This window comes from Leucoraja erinacea, chromosome 12 (assembly GCF_028641065.1).
Source record: "Leucoraja erinacea ecotype New England chromosome 12, Leri_hhj_1, whole genome shotgun sequence".
Taxonomy (NCBI): Eukaryota; Metazoa; Chordata; class Chondrichthyes; order Rajiformes; family Rajidae; genus Leucoraja; species Leucoraja erinaceus.
Window position 1 is genome coordinate 44,148,968 of NC_073388.1, and position 19,650 is coordinate 44,168,617.

The 19,650-nt window shown below is 48.8% G+C and overlaps 1 protein-coding gene across 6 annotated transcripts in view; it reads left to right on the forward strand.

Moving 5' to 3' along the window:
- The first annotated feature begins 9,945 nt into the window (after window positions 1-9,945).
- radx (RPA1 related single stranded DNA binding protein) overlaps window positions 9,946-19,650 on the forward strand; it is a 52,243-nt gene continuing 42,538 nt past the window's right edge. Inside the window, exons 1-3 of one of the 6 annotated variants that reach the window (XM_055644018.1) lie at window positions 9,946-9,975; window positions 11,832-12,468; window positions 14,502-14,647. In XM_055644018.1, coding sequence (XP_055499993.1) covers window positions 9,961-9,975; window positions 11,832-12,468; window positions 14,502-14,647 — 798 coding nt within the window. In that variant the 5' untranslated portion in view covers window positions 9,946-9,960. Of the gene's footprint in view, window positions 9,976-10,035; window positions 10,162-10,235; window positions 11,300-11,831; window positions 12,469-14,501; window positions 14,648-19,650 lie in introns of those variants that run through there. The other 5 variants (XM_055644020.1, XM_055644017.1, XM_055644014.1 and 2 more) reach the window with 5 other exon arrangements.

Genomic DNA, 19,650 nt, shown 5'->3' on the forward strand with positions numbered 1-19,650 from the left:
GTTGCTGTCTGTACAGAGTTTGTTCTCCCCGTGACCGTGTGGGTTATCTCCGGGTGCTCCAGAGAATATGCTCCCACATTGCAAAGATGTGCAGGTTTGTAGCTTCAGTAAATTGTCCTAGTGTGTAGGATATAGGGTCACCGTGGACTTGGTGGGCCAAAGGGTCTGTTTCCACATTGAATCTCTAAACTAAAATTAACTGTGTAACGGTTTAAAAAATGTAACTAAACTCTGTGAATGCGTGAATCCCGTTTGGTTTTACCATAATAAAAACATAAAATATAGGTGCAGGAGTAGGCCATTCGGCCCTTTGAGCCATCACCGCCATTCAATGTGATTATGGCTGATCATACAAAATCAGTGCCCCGTTCCTGCTTTTTCCCCATATTGCTTGATTCCTTTAGCCCCAGGAGCTAATATTAAGGTTTAATATAAACATATTACATTTAAAATATATTAATAATTTAAAAAAATTAATGTTTAATGTGTAATGTTTTCAAGAACTGCGGGACCACCAATATGAGACATGTATGGGGTTTGTTGAATAACTTGTGCATGATGTTCAGTAAAATAACCACAAGAGGGAAACAAAGTAAACATTTTTAAATGAGTGCAGAAGAATGTGCTAGAGTTTACTATGATTAAATGAGAGCGGATCTGAGTCTCTGTCGGGAACAGCCCGGACTGAAGAAGGATCCCGAGCCAAGCATCACCGATTCAAGATTTCCAGAGATGCTGCCTGACCCGTTGATTCACTCCAACACTCTCTGTGGGTAATGTTTGAAGTTTATTTCAAAGTTTAAGTTCAAGTTACATTTCTGTCACATGCAGCAATTGGTATAGTGACATTTCAGTTACCTCCAGCCATACAAATAAAAAAGAACACAATACACGATAGAATTTAACATGAGCATCCTCCACAGCGGAATCAATGTTTCCCACTGTGAGGGAAGGCAATAAAGTTCAGTCAATAAAGTTCGCGGCTTGGAGTTTCCGAATCGGCCGAACACACTCTCGCGGCTTGGAGTTTCCAAATCGCCGCTTCCTACCGGAAACCGCGGCTTCCGAGCCTGCAGGCGGAGCTGGGCGGAGCTCCAACATTGGCAACGCCCAGCAAGGGATCCCAGCCTCCGCGATGTTAAAGTCAGCGCCGCCCGCGGCTAGATGCCCCGCAAACCCCAGCTCCACGATGTTAAAGTCAGCAGGCCCAACACTCTGGAGCACCAACACCGCTCTGCGATGCTCTGGCCGGTCTCCGGTAGAAAAGGCAGCGCCAATCCAGTTGGGGGGGGGGGGGGGGGGGGGGGACGATGCGACGACGATGCGACGACGGCGACGATGATGCGACACTGAGAAAAGACGCATTTCCGTCCAGGTAAGTGACTGGGAAATGGTTATTCTCCACCACCACCCCCCACATGTAAAAGACTGAGAAACATTTAAAACATACATTTAGGCACACATAAAATAACAAAAAGGGTAAAAGGACGAACAGCTGCTGGTGAGGCTGCCACTACAATGGCACCACCTGATGAAGCTCACATTATCTATAGATTTACATATGCAGACATCACAGTCAGGACACCAGGAGTCAGGAACATGAGTAATTTTAAATAAGGCTGAAACCAAAACTGACAACGTGCAACTTGCATGGAAGTTAGACACAAGAAAATGCAGATGAGTGTTGTGTAGAACACAAAGTGCCAGAGTAACTCAGCAGGTCAGTCAGCATCTCTGGAGAACATGGATAGGTGAAGTTTTGGGCTGGGCCTGTCTTCAGATTTCTAAAGTTCATATAACGTATAAAGTATAATATATGATGAGCGTTTGACGGCATGGGCCTGAACTCGCTGGAGTTCAGAAGAATGAGGGGGACCTCATTGAAATGTACCAAGTAGTGAAAGGCTTGGATAGTGTGGATGTGGAGAGGATGTTTCCACTAGTGGGAGAGTCTGGGATTAGAGGTCATAGCCTCAGAATTAAAGGACATTCCTTTCAGAAGGAGATGAGGAGGAATTTCTTCAGTCAGAGGGTGGTGAATCTATGGAATTCTTTGCCACAGAAACCTGTTTAGGCCGTCAATGGATATTTCTAAGGCAGAGATAGATAGAGGGAGGGAGAGATAGATCAGCTATGATTGAATGGTGGAGTAGACTTGATGGGCCAAATGGCCTAATTCTGCTCCTATCACTTATGACCTTATGACCCAAAACATCATCCATTCATCCATCCATGACCTCCAGAGATGCTGTCTGACCCAGTGAGTTACTCCAGCAATGTGTTCCTTGGGTGGACGTTGATAAACCCATGGAGGTCTGACTGCTGTAGGTCATTGTTTGGCTGGTGCACCGCGAACTTAGAGAGGGAATTCACTCACCCACGTGGACCGGAGAACTGAAGCATGGAGGGAGTCGGCAGATGCAAGAACAAAGGGTCGGTAAGTGGATCCAGGTTCTTCCCTTCCATGCTTTCAAGGTTAGCTGCAGGAGGCTCCACCCGAGACACAATGTCTGAAGGTGGCTGGGCGAGGAGAGAGACGATGGTTCAATGGACGATCTGGATCGAGGCAATGGTTGGAAGTCCTGCAACCGGGAATACAGACCTTGATGGCCAGATGCAGCTTGGACTTGGAAAATGGTGACACAAACAAACATCTCTTGCATACGGTATGAGTGGGTTATTTCTATACATTTTGTACTTAATCTGGGATGGTGGCTACATATAGTAATAATTTACTGAAATGTATGCAAAGAGAAAAAAGAGTTTCGCTGTACGTCGTTACATGTGATAATAAAGAACCATTGGCCATTGAAAAGATTTTGCTACCAGCGGCATTAGTGGTAATTCATGGGGTTGGGGTTAGGTGAGTGGAGAACATGCTCCAGGTGTGGCCGCAATGGAGGTTCATGGGCAAACCTCGGCAAGGGTGAGATGGACAAAGTCCCAGAGACATCAGGAGAGAAACGATGCAGGTGACTCGGCCCATTGTGATGGCATCCCAATATCATGGAATCCGCACCTTCTTCAGTGTGACAACACGGGTACGGTCAAAAGCATGAATGGGTTGTCAGCTTTGAAACCAGTTCTGCCACACCAACTCTACCTGTTGGCCCTCAATGCTGTGAAAAACCTGCAGTGTCTTGTAACGTTGCAAGAGAATTTTTTTCAGAACGATGCCTATGTTGCAATTATTGGATCCTGACAAAGTCTCATCTGGTTTATTTATGTTTCAAGACGTTTTACATGAAGTTATTCATGCACTGTGCCATTTCCAGTGTTGAGTCATGTTTGTATTTAGTACGTCCGCTGGTGTATCTTCAGGCAAAACTCCTGAGCTACAACCACTCACCTTTATGCAAGTGGGTGGATGAGCAGCTAAACCGCTTAGCTGCCTCTCTCCTCCCAACAGCACGGCTTCCCCGCCAACCTTGTACGTTAATTAAGACAGAGAATGATAATGGAATAAATGGCTGAAAATCCTTTTCTGCCGCCTGCTATGTGAAACCCGAAATCTTATGTAGGCTCCCTTTGCTTTCTCTCATTCAAAGCAAGTCTGTTTGGTTGAGGGTTTGTAGGTTAATAGGCCCTCTGTAAATTGCCCCTAATATGTAGCGAGTGGATCTGAAAGTGGGATAACATAGAACTAGTGGGATCAGGTGATCGATGGTCGGTGTGTGTCGTTCGGTTGGCCAAAGGGCCTGGTTCTATGCTGTATCTTTCAATTAAACAAAGAAACTGGCCCAAAACCACATAAGGCGACACAGTAATGCAGCTGGTAGAGGAACTGCCTCACAGCACCAGAGACCCAGGTTGATTCAGACATGTCTGCGTGGAGTTTACATGCTCTCCCAGTGACCGCATGGGCATCCCCCAGTGCCCTGGTTTTGGGTAAAGGTGCTATTTGAACAGGTGAATAAAACCTTGACAGGTTTTAATTGCATCCTAAAGGACAGAAGCATTGACAAGCGGAAGGTGTTTAGCAAGTGCAAGAAGTCCCTGGGTTACAAAAGGGTTCCGTTCATGAGAACTGTTGTTAACCTGAACCGTCTATTTTAGTTCGGAGTCACGTGAGTGACTACGTGAAGAACCCGCCAGGACGCATGCGTGTCATATCGTTTCACGCATTGCGAAAAGACAGATGGGGTGGAACGGTGTTCCCCCGCAGCGGTAAATTTGAAACCGAGACCACAGGTAAGTGAATTACTCTGCGATCATTTTTTGTTTCCCGCGCTGTTTTTTACAGGGGGGGAAACTGGACAAAAATAGAGTCCACAAGGGCTGCGTCTAAAGCTGGCTGGGGAGGACCGCGGAGTTGTGGGCAGCCAGCAGCAGCTGAAGGCACCAGCATCACCATGAATAGGATCAGCTGCGCCCGACTTAGCACCCGCCAGATCAACACCACGGCCGGGCGGGAAGGCTACACAGATCAGAGCCGTTGACTCTGACAAGTTGAAACGGCAAGCGGGGGGAGCATTCCCCTGCAGCGGCAAGTTTTTAAAACCAAGACCGACAGGTAAGGGAATTACTGCGGTCGTGTTTGTTTCCCGTGTCTGTTTCTTACAGGGGGAAAATATGGACAAGAGTCCACAAGGGTTGCACTGGCTGGGAAAACCGTGGAGTTGCGGGCAGCCAGCAGCAGCTAAAGGCACCAGCATCACCGTGAGTGGGATCAGCTGTGCCCGACTTGGCACCCGCAGCGGCCAGATCAACACCACGGCCGGGCGGGAAGACTACACAGACAGAGCCGTTGACTCTGACAAGTCAAAACGGCAGGCGGGGGGGAGTATTCCCCTGAAGTGGCAAGTTTTTTAAAACCAAGACCGACAGGTAAGGGAATTACTGCGGTCGTGCTATGTTTCCCGTGCTGGTTTTCACAGGGGGAAACTATGGACAGGAGTCCACAAGGGCTGCACTGGCTGGGAAGAACTACGGAGTTGCGGACAGCCAGCAGCGGCTGACGGCACCAGATCACCGTTAGTGGGATCAGCTGTGCCCGACTTGGCTGACAAGTCGAACTGCAAAGAAATGCCGCGGGGACCAGCGTTACTGGGGCCAAATGGAGCGGCTTATGGAGCACATGCTCCACTGTGACAGACTCTGGGAGATGGAGTCTAGTCACAATGGGTATATAATACACCCATGGCAGCACCTTATCAGGGCTGCACAGTGCATCTCCCTCGACAGAGGGGGAGTACTGGGAGCCAATTCTGGGCAGGCTCTGAAGAGGGGTTTTGCTGAAGGAAGAAATCAGTGTGCAGGGGGTGCAAGAACAAGGAAACCTCCTGGAAAAAGAGTCCAAGTTTGTACATCTAAAAACAACTACAGGAACATGGCTGTAATAGACACTACTGCCAAATATTTGGCACCGGAAAATGGGTATCCCTCAAAAATTTCCCATGGTGAACAGTTACATCTGAAAACACATTGGAACGGAAGTCAGAGGGCAGGATGTTTAGCTAAGACGCTGTGGCATTATTCTGCAATATGGTGTATGAGATTAATAGTCTCAGAAAGAACGCCATCCGCCCAGCTTTAAACCCTAAGTTTGCAGAGCTGTGCAGACCTGGAGGGATTAAACCACCAATATTACTGGGGGCAACCTGTCAAAACAGGTAAAAGAGCTCAATAAGGAGGCCAATACCCTGGGGGGTCATAAAGGCGGCAACAGGCAGGATCTCCTACACACGACAACAGCACCTACACGCACCCACCAGCAGGAAGACACGCAGAAGCTGGTGAAAGCTCAAAGGCCGGGCTACAGGACAGAGATCTTTTATGCCTGGCCCAGACCGGCCTTCGTGGAAGATGTGCAACCCCAAATCCCAAATCCAAAAACCGACGCCACAACCTCTACGGCGACTGCAAGGAAGAAAACAAACTTTCCACTGGTCACCATGGAGGTAGGGGGGTCTGGTCTCTTCCAAAAAACAGGAGGTGTAAATAACACAAATTGGTGTGTAGATTACATTTTCTTGGGAGGCATGGAGTGCAATAACTACTAACACTTATTTTCTACCTAGTGTTCAGGGATATACAATTGAATTTGTGCACAAAATTTCCCGGTTCAGCATGTACCGAACTGAACGTTCGTGCCTTCACGATAAGAAAAACTGGAACTGGAGAGGCTAGATGCTAGGGAATCATGGGGAAATCCCAACACGACTCTTTGGAATTCGTGTCAATATCTTTACGAAAAACAAAAAGATGTGGTTACCAATCATTCAGGTCTGACAAACCTGAATACATTGTGCAGTAAATTCATTCGAAATTGGAAACCTTTGTTACTGCCAAACAATTGATTCCATAGGCTACTTTATGGATTGCATCCATTAAAAGATGCTTACTATACGGTGCCTATGCGGAAGGATTATAGACGTTATTAATTCTAAACTAAACACCTTCCGCCACTAAGGACTACTTGGGGTTCACCATTGACTTGGTCTACATGTGGGTAACTTATCAACGGAAGGTACAGACTTAACTGAGGCCAACAACCTCATTGACATCAGTAAACCACCTATTCGACTGGTAGCAAAGGTAATTGGCAATACTGTGGCCTTTCCAGCCACACTTTTTGACCTTCGTATTACCAATAATTACAAGGACAAAGGTATAAGCACTTAAAATCAATACTGGTCATGTGTAGAGACCAATGAGGCTACCAATCTAAGCAATCACGGAATTACAATGATAGGGGAAATATTGGGCATTGTTCAAACCCTATCATTGTCAGCAACCATTCAGTGGTGCTACAAACTGATGCCAGTGTTCATGGTTGGCGTGTTACTAACCCCATCTCTAGTTGTGGATATAGATGGGATGCACAGGAAGCATCATTGCTTCAGACACATGTCATAAACTACTTGGAAATATTGGGTGCGTTCTATGGACTAAAATCATACTGTTCAGAAATGCATCACCTGCATGTTAGACTACAGATTGATAACACCACCATGGTGACATATACTAACTACATGGGTGGAATCAAATTGGTATCATGTGATAATCCGGCTAACACAATTTGGCAATGGTGTATTCAGAAAAACATTTGAATATCAGCTAGTTACCTACCAGGTAACCTCAAATTTAGTGGCAGACACCAAGTCATGCAAATTCATGACAAACATCGAATGGATGTTGGACCGTAAAGTGTTTGCTGATATTGTAGCATGATATGAAACACCAGAGATTGATCTATTGCATCTCGGCTTAATCACCAGTTGCCTATCTGTGTTTCTTGGGAATCAGACTGGGGCATCAGCGATGGATGCCTTCTCGCTGCATTGGGGGGGGGATTGTTCTTTCTATGCATTCCCTCCTTTCTGCCTCATCAGTCGGGTATTACACAAAATACAACTAAACATGGCTCTCCGTTCCGAAATAACCAGATTGTTGGTTCATCCCGTAACGGGCGGGAAAATCATCCCTACCATAATAGGACAAATGTGTTCGTCAGCAGAATCTTAAGTAACCATTTCCGGACCTGGGACTAACGAACCGAACAATGAACATATACAGCGGCTCACAGGCAGTCCACGAAGAAACTATATCGGGTCCACATCAGGAAGTGGGAAATATTGTTCTAGGAACAACATCACTACTGTACGACGAACAAAACGTCTGTTCTGGAATTCCTGGCAGGCCTCCATTATGATGAGGGGCTCAGTTACAGTGCCATTAACTGCGCCAGAAGTGCCCTTTCAGCATATCTATGGCGAGGATCAGAGCGTCATTCTGTTGGGACTCACCCCCTGGTAACCAAACTTATGAGGGGAATTTTTAAATATCAATCCCCAAAGAACCAGGTACTCTCAAATATGGGATGTGAGTATTGTCCTAACGTTGCTAAGGAACTGGTCTCCAGCAACAGCTCTGTCCCTGCAAAAACTGACGCATAAAACAGTCATGCTGATGGCTTTGGTCACGGCACAAAGGGTACAGTCTTTAAATAAGTGTTAAGGCTGGACAATATGACTTCTTCAACAAGAAATATAACTTTTCATGTTCACAAATTAGTCAAACAGAACAGACCGGGACCATCAGGCCTCAAAATAGAATTTAGGGCTTACCCTATAGATGATTGTCTCTGTATAATAAGACATTTATTGTTATATATGGAGAACACCAAAAACATCAGAGGCTATGAGATGGCACTACCAATCAGCCACAAGCTACCCCACAAAAAAAAGTGTTGGTTCAAACTATTTCCAGATGGCTGAAACAGGTTTTAACAACAGCTGGAGTGGATACTAACATATTCAAATCTCATTCCACCAGGGCTGCAGTTACATCGGTAGCTATGGAGTTGGACATACCGATGGACCAAATCCTGGAATACAACAGGATGGTCAAGGGAAAAAACGTTACAACAATTCTACCATAAACCAGTGGTTAAACCTGGAACTTTTGCAGAATCAATTTTAAGTTCTGTAATATGATTTCACCCCATGAAATAGGGGCTATAATTTGTTGTTAATAACTTTGTCATGGATTTCAATGTCAGATTCATGTTTAAACATGTTAACACAATTCCTCCCTTAGTCAATTAAGGCAGATGTGATGCATGGACTCGTTTCCACGGCATGAAATCACAGAGCTCTGAAATCTTCACGTAGTCACTCACGTGACTCCGAAGTAAAATAGTAAGATTAAACGAGTCTTACTTACCAGTTCGAAGTTTGATCGTTATTTTATGAGGAGTAACGTTGAGGGATTACGTGCCCACCGCTCCCACCCTTGATCATACAGTTCAACTGGTATCCTCTTCTCTAATCTTACTGTGTTCAGTCATTACTGTTATCTGTGATTTCACACCGCTGCTTTGAAGAATGACACGCATGCGTCCTGGCAGGTTCTTCACGTAATCCCTCAACGTTACTCCTCATAAAATAACGACGAAACTTCGAACTGGTAAGTTCTCGTTTAATCTTACTATTAAGTGGGACAAGAACAAACAGTGAGTGGGAGAGGAGAACATGAACTGTAGTGAGGAAAGAGCAAGCAGGAGCAGGAAGAGCAGTCACCAGAAGTGTCAGTGTGTCGTAATTGGTACATTGAATGGTTGAAGCATTGACTGTATAATGTCTGACAGGGTATTTTGTTAAACAGGTTATGATAGGAGTCTGTTCCTGAGAACCGTTTGTAACCCAAAACAAGGACACAATGTGCTGGAGTAACTCAGCAGGTCAGGCAGCATCTTTGGAGATCATGGATAGGTAATGTTTTGGGTCAGGGCCCTTCTTCAAGCTGATTGTAGTGAGGGGAGGAGAAAGCTGGAAAGGAAGTGGATATAGAACAATATCTGGCAAGTGATAGGTGGATACAGGTGAAAATCCCAGCTGTTTGGATGACAAAAATGAACAGAAACAGTGTGAGGGAGGGGATAACAGAAACGGTGGTGACAGGAGAGCCAGCAGCGCGCCCACTGCTGCTCGGTTCCACCCAGTCCCCGCTGAATTTCATCAAAAGTTAGGCATTATTAACTTACTTTTGATGAAATTCAGCGAGCAAACGCGATAATTCCCGATATTTTGCATCTTTAAATCTCCACGGCAAATGTCTGCTGTTCACTTCCGCTGTTTTCCACCTTCAGTTCCCTCTTGTAATTACCTTACTTTCTATCTTTTTTTTGCCTGCAAATTTAGGTCGCTGTGCTTCACGGTCACCCCGACTAGCACAGAAAATTTCAGCTCATAAATCGGCCGTTTTCCATGTTTTTAACGGGTGGGAAAGTGCGTGTTTCCCCTTTCACTAACATGTACCGATGTGACATATGTCCTCCAGTTAAAATTTTCGGTCACGTGAGGGGGGGATCTACACTCATTTGACATTTGGTGAAATCACCCCATACCTGTAAAATTCGCCTTATTGTACACCTGTCAGTTTCAACCTTTGATACATCTGACAGTTTTATCTGTGCATCCCACCCCATGGTTCACTGTGAATCCGGGAACGACCCCCATGCTGGCGTTGACTGTGAGTTCCAGTAACAATGTCCTAAATGCTTGAACGTTTCGGGTGTTTTAAATTTTTAACGTCGGGGACTCGCTTTGTGACCGGTCGCTTTGTGACCGAACGCTTTCAACTTTCAAACCACGCGGGCTGACTCCTCGGGAACAGTTGCATTTTGTCCAATCCATACGGCATTACTGCAGGTCGGCTGTAAGTATATAACTGAACGCGCCAAAGGCGAGTCAGTTTCACCATGAAACCCGGCAGCGAACACTTTGTTGCGACGTGTACAATATGCGTTACATTTTAATCTAAAACAGCATGCAGCTCGGGTTTTTTGTTTTTTTTAAATGCCCGAGATTCACCAAAAACCAGTCAAATCTTTGGCTAATTACCGGCATTTAACAATCCTTTAATAGCAGGTATTTAATAAACCTCGGTGAAAGTAAATTATCAACGCTGCACCCTTTAAGGGATGGCCCCTTTAATGATCATTCACGACGTTGTATCAATGTATGGTTTGAAACACAGGACCGGCCGCGGCAATTGGCTCCACACATTTGTCATCAGTAAAAACAGGTTTCATTGGCCCCTTCTGCAAATTTCCAGCCTTCCACCACAAAACAGAAATGCTCGGATTCTGATGTTAACATTTTTTTTAAAAAACGTTAATGACAAACGCACGTCGAGGCTGATCAGGCGGAGCAAGTGCTTGAGACTGTAAGTTGTAACAATTGTAACAATCCCCATGCAAACGTGGACTGAGTTCCAGTGACTGTCCCATTCCACTGACTGCAGTCAGTCCCGGAACGACACTCAGTCTAAGTGTTGCAATGGCAAGAAGGGTCCCCACCCCAAACCTCGCCTGACCATTTCCCGCCACAGATGCTGCCCGGCCCGCTGAGTTCCTCCGGCACTTTGTGTTTTGCTCAAGACTCCAGCATCTGCAGTTCCTCCGTCCCAAACCTGTCCCAATGCTCAGTGGCTGAGTCAGATGAAAGATCCCATCCCACATTGTTCACTGTGTTCTGATAACTATCATGTTCGCGGTGTGTTTCAGCCACGATCTCATTCCCGTGTTCACTGAGTTGCAGTAACAATGTCCTCCAAATGTTGATTGTAACTTACAGTGAAACAATCCCAGCCTAAAGTGACAAGGAATCAAAGTATTCACCTCTGTGTGGAGCCACAAGAGATGGGCAAAGTTCTCCTCAATGAGTATTTCTCCTCTGTATTTACCGAGGAGAAAGAAAGTAAGGCAGAGGAACTTAAGGCAGTCAATGGAAGTGTCTTGAGAGCAGTCAGTGTTACCGTTGATGAAGTAGTGAAGCCACTGTCGTATTTGAAGGTAGACAAATCTCTCGGGCCTGATCAGATATATCCGAGGACATTGTGGGAAACCAGAGAGGAAATTGCGGGAGGCCTGATTGAAATTTACGAGTCGTCCTTAAATACAGGAGAGGTGCTGGAAGACTGGAAAGTGGCAAATGTTGTGCCTCTTTTCAAGAAGGGCTGCAGGGAAAATGCCAGTGAGTTTAACATCTGTAGTTGGAAAATTACTAGAGGATTCTGAAGGATTATACAAGCATTTGAACGGGCAAGGGCTGATTAGGAATAGTCAGCATGGTTTTGTACGTTTTTGAAGGACTGTGTCACTCAGTGACATTCCAGGTCCTTTTGACCAGGTGTCACTCACAGAAACATTCCTCTCCAACGCGTCACTATACTGAAGATAGACACAAAATGCTGGAGTAACGCAGCGGAACCGGCACCATTTTCTTCTCTCCAGGGATGATGCAGCCTGTCCCACTGCAGTTCCTTCATACATGTTTTGCCAGCTCCATTATCCTGATTGACTTGCCTCTCCCCTTGTGGTCTAGGTGATGTCGGCGGATGTGTGCGCCGTCTCTCCGAGAGGTGACAGAGTTGCTTCTGCTGCCGACCAGGGGGGTTCCTCCATCATCCCGGGGCTCCTTCTCCACCTGCTGTCTTCCGCCAGCCCAAGGTCGGTGGGTGCCGGTGAATTGCTCTCCGTTTTGGCAGTCCGCCGTTACCTGGGTGAACCGTCTGGTGAAGCCGGCCCTTGTGCTGCCCCCTGCTACCTGTACGATGTGACAGTGACCGATGGTAACTGCCAGCTCAGGTGCCACCTGTCGCCCCAGCTCAACCCGCTGGTGCAGCGGAACTGCGTGAGGGCCGGCTGCGGTATCCGCATCACCCGCTGCAGCCTGGTCTACGAAGAGAAGAGGCTGAACCGCTGTTTCCTGCAGATCGAGGCGCTGGAGCTGGGCGGGATGGAGCACCATCCCCAGATGGACGCCAGTGCCCCGGGCTGCGCACCTCTCCGCACCCTCGCCTCCACCCAGCGGGGAAGGGTCTTACTGGCCACGATGCTCTCTGCAACTCCCGTGAAAGGCGGGAGGACCCATTACTTACCCCTGTGGAATAACACCGACCCCAGTGGCCCAGAATGGAACTCCACGAAGCACTCGCCTGCCCCCGAGGGTCAACTGGATGGTAAGTCTGTGTTTAGATTTTACAGATGCGACGGGGAATCAGGCCCTTCAGCTCACCGAGTCCGTCACCCCATGCACTAATTCTACACTACACATTCGGGACAACTTACAATTTATCGAAGCCTATTAACCTACAAACCTATGAAAAAGCTACTTATCTTAACTACTAAACCAGGTTCGCTTCTTAATAAACAGACACCACACAAACTGTTTGGTAGACCAGTTCAAAACTTTACTTAACATCGGCCGATGGAAGGGAGCGAGAATTTCCAGCTAAGTGACCAATGTAGACACTCAACTGGCCTCGGTCCTCTTCTCTTAACAACAGAATTACATTGCCTTAAATAGGGTTTTTTTGTCCCCTTAGCACATTCCACAGACATTAGTCATGGTCAGAGGTACAGGAAAAGGTTTCCACAGAATGCATCACATCAAACCTTTTGTTTACATGGTACAAGATATACTAAAAACATTGGCCATTTGCTTTAGGTCATTTTATCTCCACTTCCCTAGGTTCGTCTTTGTCACTTGGTCCCTCATAAACATAGGCCATCTGCTTTATTGCCTCTTGCTTCAAAGATGTGACCAACTATGTCTCTCTTCCTCTATCGCCTCCTCCCCCATAAACATAGGTCATTTGCTTTATGGCATCTCACTTCAAAGATTTGACCAGCTATCTCTCTAGCTTCTCCTCTGCCTGTCACTTGGGAGACAATGTTATAGGATTTATTATCTCACACACCCGCAACCTAAGGCAAGCCTAATTTGAGACTAAATATAAGCTGCAAGCTAGCCCAGAAACCAATTTAATATCTTCTTATATTTTTAACTAAAATTCGGCTTCATCACCTACAAGTGTGTGGAGTGTGGGAGGAAACCGGAGCACCTGGAGAAAACCCACGAGGTCACAGGGAGAACGTACAAACTCCACACAGACAGCACCTGCAGTCAGGATCAAACCCGGGACTCCTGCGCTGTGAGGCAGCAACTCTCCAGCTGTGCTACCCTTGAGTCTTGACTCTCTTGAATCGGCTCCGATATAGGGAGAATGCAGGTTGATGGTATTGGGATTTATTCTTCTTGGCAAAAAGAAGTTTCATGTAGAAAACAAACCGCTGGAGATGCTCGGCAGGTCAGGCAGCATCTTCTGTGCTGGAGACACAAGAGTCTGCAGATATTTTAGTTAGGGGATAGAATACGGAAACAGGCCCTTCGGCCCACTGAGTACGCGCCAACCAGCGATCCCCGTACTCTAGCACTATCCTACACTAAGGACAAGTTACAATTTTACCAAGCCAGGTAACCTACAAGTCTTTGGAGTGTGGGAGGAAAGTGGAACTCCCGGTGAAAACCCACGCAGGTCGCGAGGAGAAGGTACAAACTCCGGTGCTCCAGTTTCCACCCACATAGTGAAGTGCAGGTTTGTAGGTCAATTACCTTCTGTAAATTGTCCCTAGTTTGTGTAGGATAGTGCTAACGTACGGGGATCACTGGTCGGCATGGACTCGGTGGGCAGAAGAGCCTGTTTTCACACTGTATAAAGTAAAGTCTAAAGGGTCCCGACCTAAAACTTCATCCATCCATGTTCTCCTTTTATGTATTGATCAGCATTGGCAGTTCCTCGTTTCCCCATTTAGATAATGCTGGATTTCCTCAGTTTTCCAAGATTTCCTGGGAAACCTGTTTCAGCTGAGCTCCCTCACCACCTGCGTTACTGTTCCTTTAATGATCATGGCACCGGGCATGTTAGTGTAAATACGTTGATTTTTCGTTTGTGGACACAAAATGCTGGAGTAACTCAGCGGGCGAGGCAGCATCTCTGGAGAGAGAAGGAATGGGCGACGTTTCGGGTTGAGATCCTTCTTCAGTCAGAAGAAGGGTCTCGACCCGAAACGTCACCCATTCCTTCTCTCCAGAGATGCTGCCTCACTCGCTGAGTTACCCCAGCATTTTGTATCTACCTTCGATTGAAGCCAGCATCTGCAGTTCTTTCTTACACTTATTGATTTTTATTTTCTTCTCCTTGTTCCCCAGCAGCTTGCAGATTCATTTCTCTTCAACACCTGGCCAGGACGTGGAGGACAGGGGTGGACTTCCCGCACCTTCTGGTCCGGGTCATGTACAAGTCCCGGTTACGTTACTACGGGAGGCCCAGCACCAAGGTGGACTTTCCCTATCAGGTGCGAAATTCCGGCAGCGGCCGCATCCCAGCGGTTCGGAACGTTGCTCGGTTGGCAGCGTCGCTTTGTGCTTCCCGTCACCCCTTCCTTCACGGAGCGGTGAGGCTGTGGAGATGGGGCTGGACCTCAGCCAGACTCCATGGTCCCACCAGTCAGCACCAGAGCAACACGAGTCTCCTTCTGCTCATTGCATCCCTAATAGCGGGCGGGAAGTCGTTGGATCGGGCAGCATCTGTGGAGGGAAATAGACCGACGCCTAAAGTCTGAAGAAGTGGCCCGACCCACAACATCGTCCATCCAATTCCCTCTGCTGATGCTGCCTGACCCGTCAGATTCTACCAGCGCTTTGTTTTCTCAAAAAGGTTTTTAAACAGTTACTGAACTTGGCCCTTAACTTTTTTTTTAATTTTATTTTTTTAAATGGCGGCAGCGCGGGCACATCGCGACGCCCCGTGTCTCCCAAGAATGGGAAAAATAGCGACAATTCCCCTACCTGTTTCAAGGCTGCTCACACGGAGCAGTCTTGTATCCATTTCGTACATCCGACAGGAACTTCTGGACTTCGGTTCCTGCGGCTGCAACAACTTTCTGGGCGATCTCCGTCTCGCTCCTGAGCTCGTCAGAGCACCGGAGCACCAGAGCAGCGGGGCTGGAGAACGCCAGCGGATCCGCGGGGCTGGAGACCGCCAGTGGAGCCGCGGGGCTGTAGAACGCCTGCTGAGTCGCGGGGCTGTAGAACGCCACCGGAGGCGCGGGGCTGGAGAACGCCACCGGAGTCGCGGGGCTGGAGAACGCCACCGGAGCAGCGGGGCTGGAGAACGCCTGCTGAGTCGCGGGGCTGGAGAACGCCACCGGAGGCGCGGAGCAACGGAGCGGCAGAACACCAGCACGCACCAAGCCAGTTCGGCCGACCAGAAGCACCAACAGATGGCGACGCGTACGAAAGCACCGCCGGGGACACAGAGGTGGATTAAAGGCCAGGTTAGAGCTAGCCCCACACAGGCCAGGTTAGAGCTAGCCCCACACAGGCTAGCGATTCCTAGCCTTTTCCTCGCCAACATGCGCTCACTGGCAAACAAAATGGACGAACTCCGGCTAAGGATCACCTCCCACAACTGGATCAAAGACTGCAACATCCTGATCTTCACGGAAACTTGGCTCAACATCGACGTTCCTGACAGCGCCATCCAGCTAACGAGGCGTCATTTACTCCGAGCGGACAGGACAACAGACTCCGGTAAGACCAGAGGTGGGGGTCTGTGCATTTATGTAAATAAAGCATGGTGCACGGACTCCACCATCATCGAGAGTCACTGCTCAGCTAACCTTGAGTTCCTCTTGGTTAGATGCAGACCGTTCTATCTGCCCAGAGAGTTCACCTCCACTGTTGTGACTGCAGCCTATATTCCTCCTGATGCTTAATGCCAAGCTTGCAATGAAAGAGCTGCATACTGCCATTAGCAAACAAAAGACGCACAACCCCGAGGCAGCCTTCATTGTTGCGGGTGACTTCAATCACTCCAACCTGAAGACTGTACTCCCCAAATTCCACCAACATGTCTCCTTCCTCACTAGAGTAGACAAGACACTGGACAAAGTCTACACTAACATGGCTGAAGCTTACAAAGCCGTCCCCCTCCCCCACCTTGGTCAGTCTGATCACGTCTCATTGTTCCTGCTCCCTAAGTACTCCCCACTCATCAGACAGGTTAAACCAACTGTGAGGACAGTTAAAGTCTGGTCAGAGGAAGCGGACTCCACACTTCAGCAGTGTTTTGGAAACACTGACTGGAAGGCGTTTGCAGCCCAGGCCACCCTTGACTCCCACACGGACATTGATTCCTACACATCCTCTGTTCTGGACTTTATAAACTCCACCATCGATAGTGTTGCCTCCCTCAAACGGGTGACCCTATTCCCGAATCAGAAGCCATGGATGAACAGCGAGGTCAGGCTACTGCTGAAAGCACGGGACACCGCTATCATGTCAGGTGATGCCCAAGCCTACAGTTCATCCAGGGCTAACCTGAAGAGGGGCATCAGGAAGGCCAAGCACTGCCATAAGCTCAGGATTGAGGAGCACTTCAACAACAACTCCGACCCCCGACGCATGTGGCAAGGCATCCAGGCCATCACGGACTATAGACCCACCAACACCACCCCCACATCCAGCGACGCCTCCTTCCTTGAGGAGCTTAATCACTTATATGGCCGCTTCGACAGGGACAATCTAAAGACAGCCATCAAGGCTGTGCTCCCTGCTGATCACCAACCCCTCACACTCACCCCGTACGATGTGTACGTGGCACTGAGTAGGACTAATGCACGTAAGGCTGCTGGCCCTGACGGCATCCCCGGGTGCGTGCTCAGGGCTGCGCAGCTGACAGACGTCTGGACTGACATCTTCAACCTGTCACTTGCCCAAGCAGTTGTCCCCACTTGCCTTAAAGCCACCTCCATCGTGCCAGTGCCTTGAAAGTTACTGAACTTGGCCCTTAACTTTTTTTTTAATTTTATTTTTTTAAATGGCGGCAGCGCGGGCACATCGCGACGCCCCGTGTCTCCCAAGAATGGGAAAAATAGCGACAATTCCCCTACCTGTTTCAAGGCTGCTCACACGGAGCAGTCTTGTATCCATTTCGTACATCCGACAGGAACTTCTGGACTTCGGTTCCTGCGGCTGCAACAACTTTCTGGGCGATCTCCGTCTCGCTCCTGAGCTCGTCAGAGCACCGGAGCACCAGAGCAGCGGGGCTGGAGAACGCCAGCGGATCCGCGGGGCTGGAGACCGCCAGTGGAGCCGCGGGGCTGTAGAACGCCTGCTGAGTCGCGGGGCTGTAGAACGCCACCGGAGGCGCGGGGCTGGAGAACGCCACCGGAGCAGCGGGGCTGGAGAACGCCACCGGAGCAGCGGGGCTGGAGAACGCCTGCTGAGTCGCGGGGCTGGAGAACGCCACCGGAGGCGCGGAGCAACGGAGCGGCAGAACACCAGCACGCACCAAGCCAGTTCGGCCGACCAGAAGCACCAACAGATGGCGACGCGTACGAAAGCACCGCCGGGGACACAGAGGTGGATTAAAGGCCAGGTTAGAGCTAGCCCCACACAGGCCAGGTTAGAGCTAGCCCCACACAGGCTAGCGATTCCTAGCCTTTTCCTCGCCAACATGCGCTCACTGGCAAACAAAATGGACGAACTCCGGCTAAGGATCACCTCCCACAACTGGATCAAAGACTGCAACATCCTGATCTTCACGGAAACTTGGCTCAACATCGACGTTCCTGACAGCGCCATCCAGCTAACGAGGCGTCATTTACTCCGAGCGGACAGGACAACAGACTCCGGTAAGACCAGAGGTGGGGGTCTGTGCATTTATGTAAATAAAGCATGGTGCACGGACTCCACCATCATCGAGAGTCACTGCTCAGCTAACCTTGAGTTCCTCTTGGTTAGATGCAGACCGTTCTATCTGCCCAGAGAGTTCACCTCCACTGTTGTGACTGCAGCCTATATTCCTCCTGATGCTAATGCTAAGCTTGCAATGAAAGAGCTGCATACTGCCATTAGCAAACAACAGACGCACAACCCCGAGGCAGCCTTCATTGTTGCGGGTGACTTCAATCACTCCAACCTGAAGACTGTACTCCCCAAATTCCACCAACATGTCTCCTTCGCCACTAGAGTAGACAAGACACTGGACAAAGTCTACACTAACATGGCTGAAGCTTACAAAGCCGTCCCCCTCCCCCACCTTGGTCAGTCTGATCACCTCTCATTGTTCCTGCTCCCAAAGTACTCCCCACTCATCAGACGGGTTAAACCAACTGTGAGGACAGTTAAAGTCTGGTCAGAGGAAGCGGACTCCACACTTCAGCAGTGTTTTGGAAACACTGACTGGAAGGCGTTTGCAGCCCAGGCCACCCTTGACTCCCACACGGACATTGATTCCTACACATCCTCTGTTCTGGACTTTATAAACTCCACCATCGATAGTGTTGCCTCCCTCAAACGGGTGACCCTATTCCCGAATCAGAAGCCATGGATGAACAGCGAGGTCAGGCTACTGCTGAAAGCACGGGACACCGCTATCATGTCAGGTGATGCCCAAGCCTACAGTTCATCCAGGGCTAACCTGAAGAGGGGCATCAGGAAGGCCAAGCACTGCCATAAGCTCAGGATTGAGGAGCACTTCAACAACAACTCCGACCCCCGACGCATGTGGCAAGGCATCCAGGCCATCACGGACTATAGACCCACCAACACCACCCCCACATCCAGCGACGCCTCCTTCCTTGAGGAGCTTAATCACTTATATGGCCGCTTCGACAGGGACAATCTAAAGACAGCCATCAAGGCTGTGCTCCCTGCTGATCACCAACCCCTCACACTCACCCCGTACGATGTGTACGTGGCACTGAGTAGGACTAATGCACGTAAGGCTGCTGGCCCTGACGGCATCCCCGGGTGCGTGCTCAGGGCTGCGCAGCTGACAGACGTCTGGACTGACATCTTCAACCTGTCACTTGCCCAAGCAGTTGTCCCCACTTGCCTTAAAGCCACCTCCATCGTGCCAGTGCCTAAACACTCCACTGCGGCAAGCCTCAACGACTTCCGCCCAGTTGCACTTACTCCCATCATCACCAAGTGCTTCGAGAGGCTGGTCCTGGCACACCTCAAAAGCTGCCTACCCCCCACATTGGATCCCTATCAGTTTGCCTACCGCAAGAATAGGAGTACGGAGGATGCCATCTCAACGGCACTTCACTCTGCCCTCTCCCACCTCGACAACAGAGACACTTACGTAAGAATGCTGTTCATCGATTACAGCTCAGCATTCAACACCATTATACCCTCTAAACTGATCACCAAACTCGGTGACCTGGGCACCGACCCCTCCTTCTGCAACTGGATACTGGACTTTCTAACCAACAGACCCCAGTCTGTTAGGTTAGACAAGCACACCTCTTCAACCCTCACCCTGAACACCGGCGTTCCACAGGGCTGT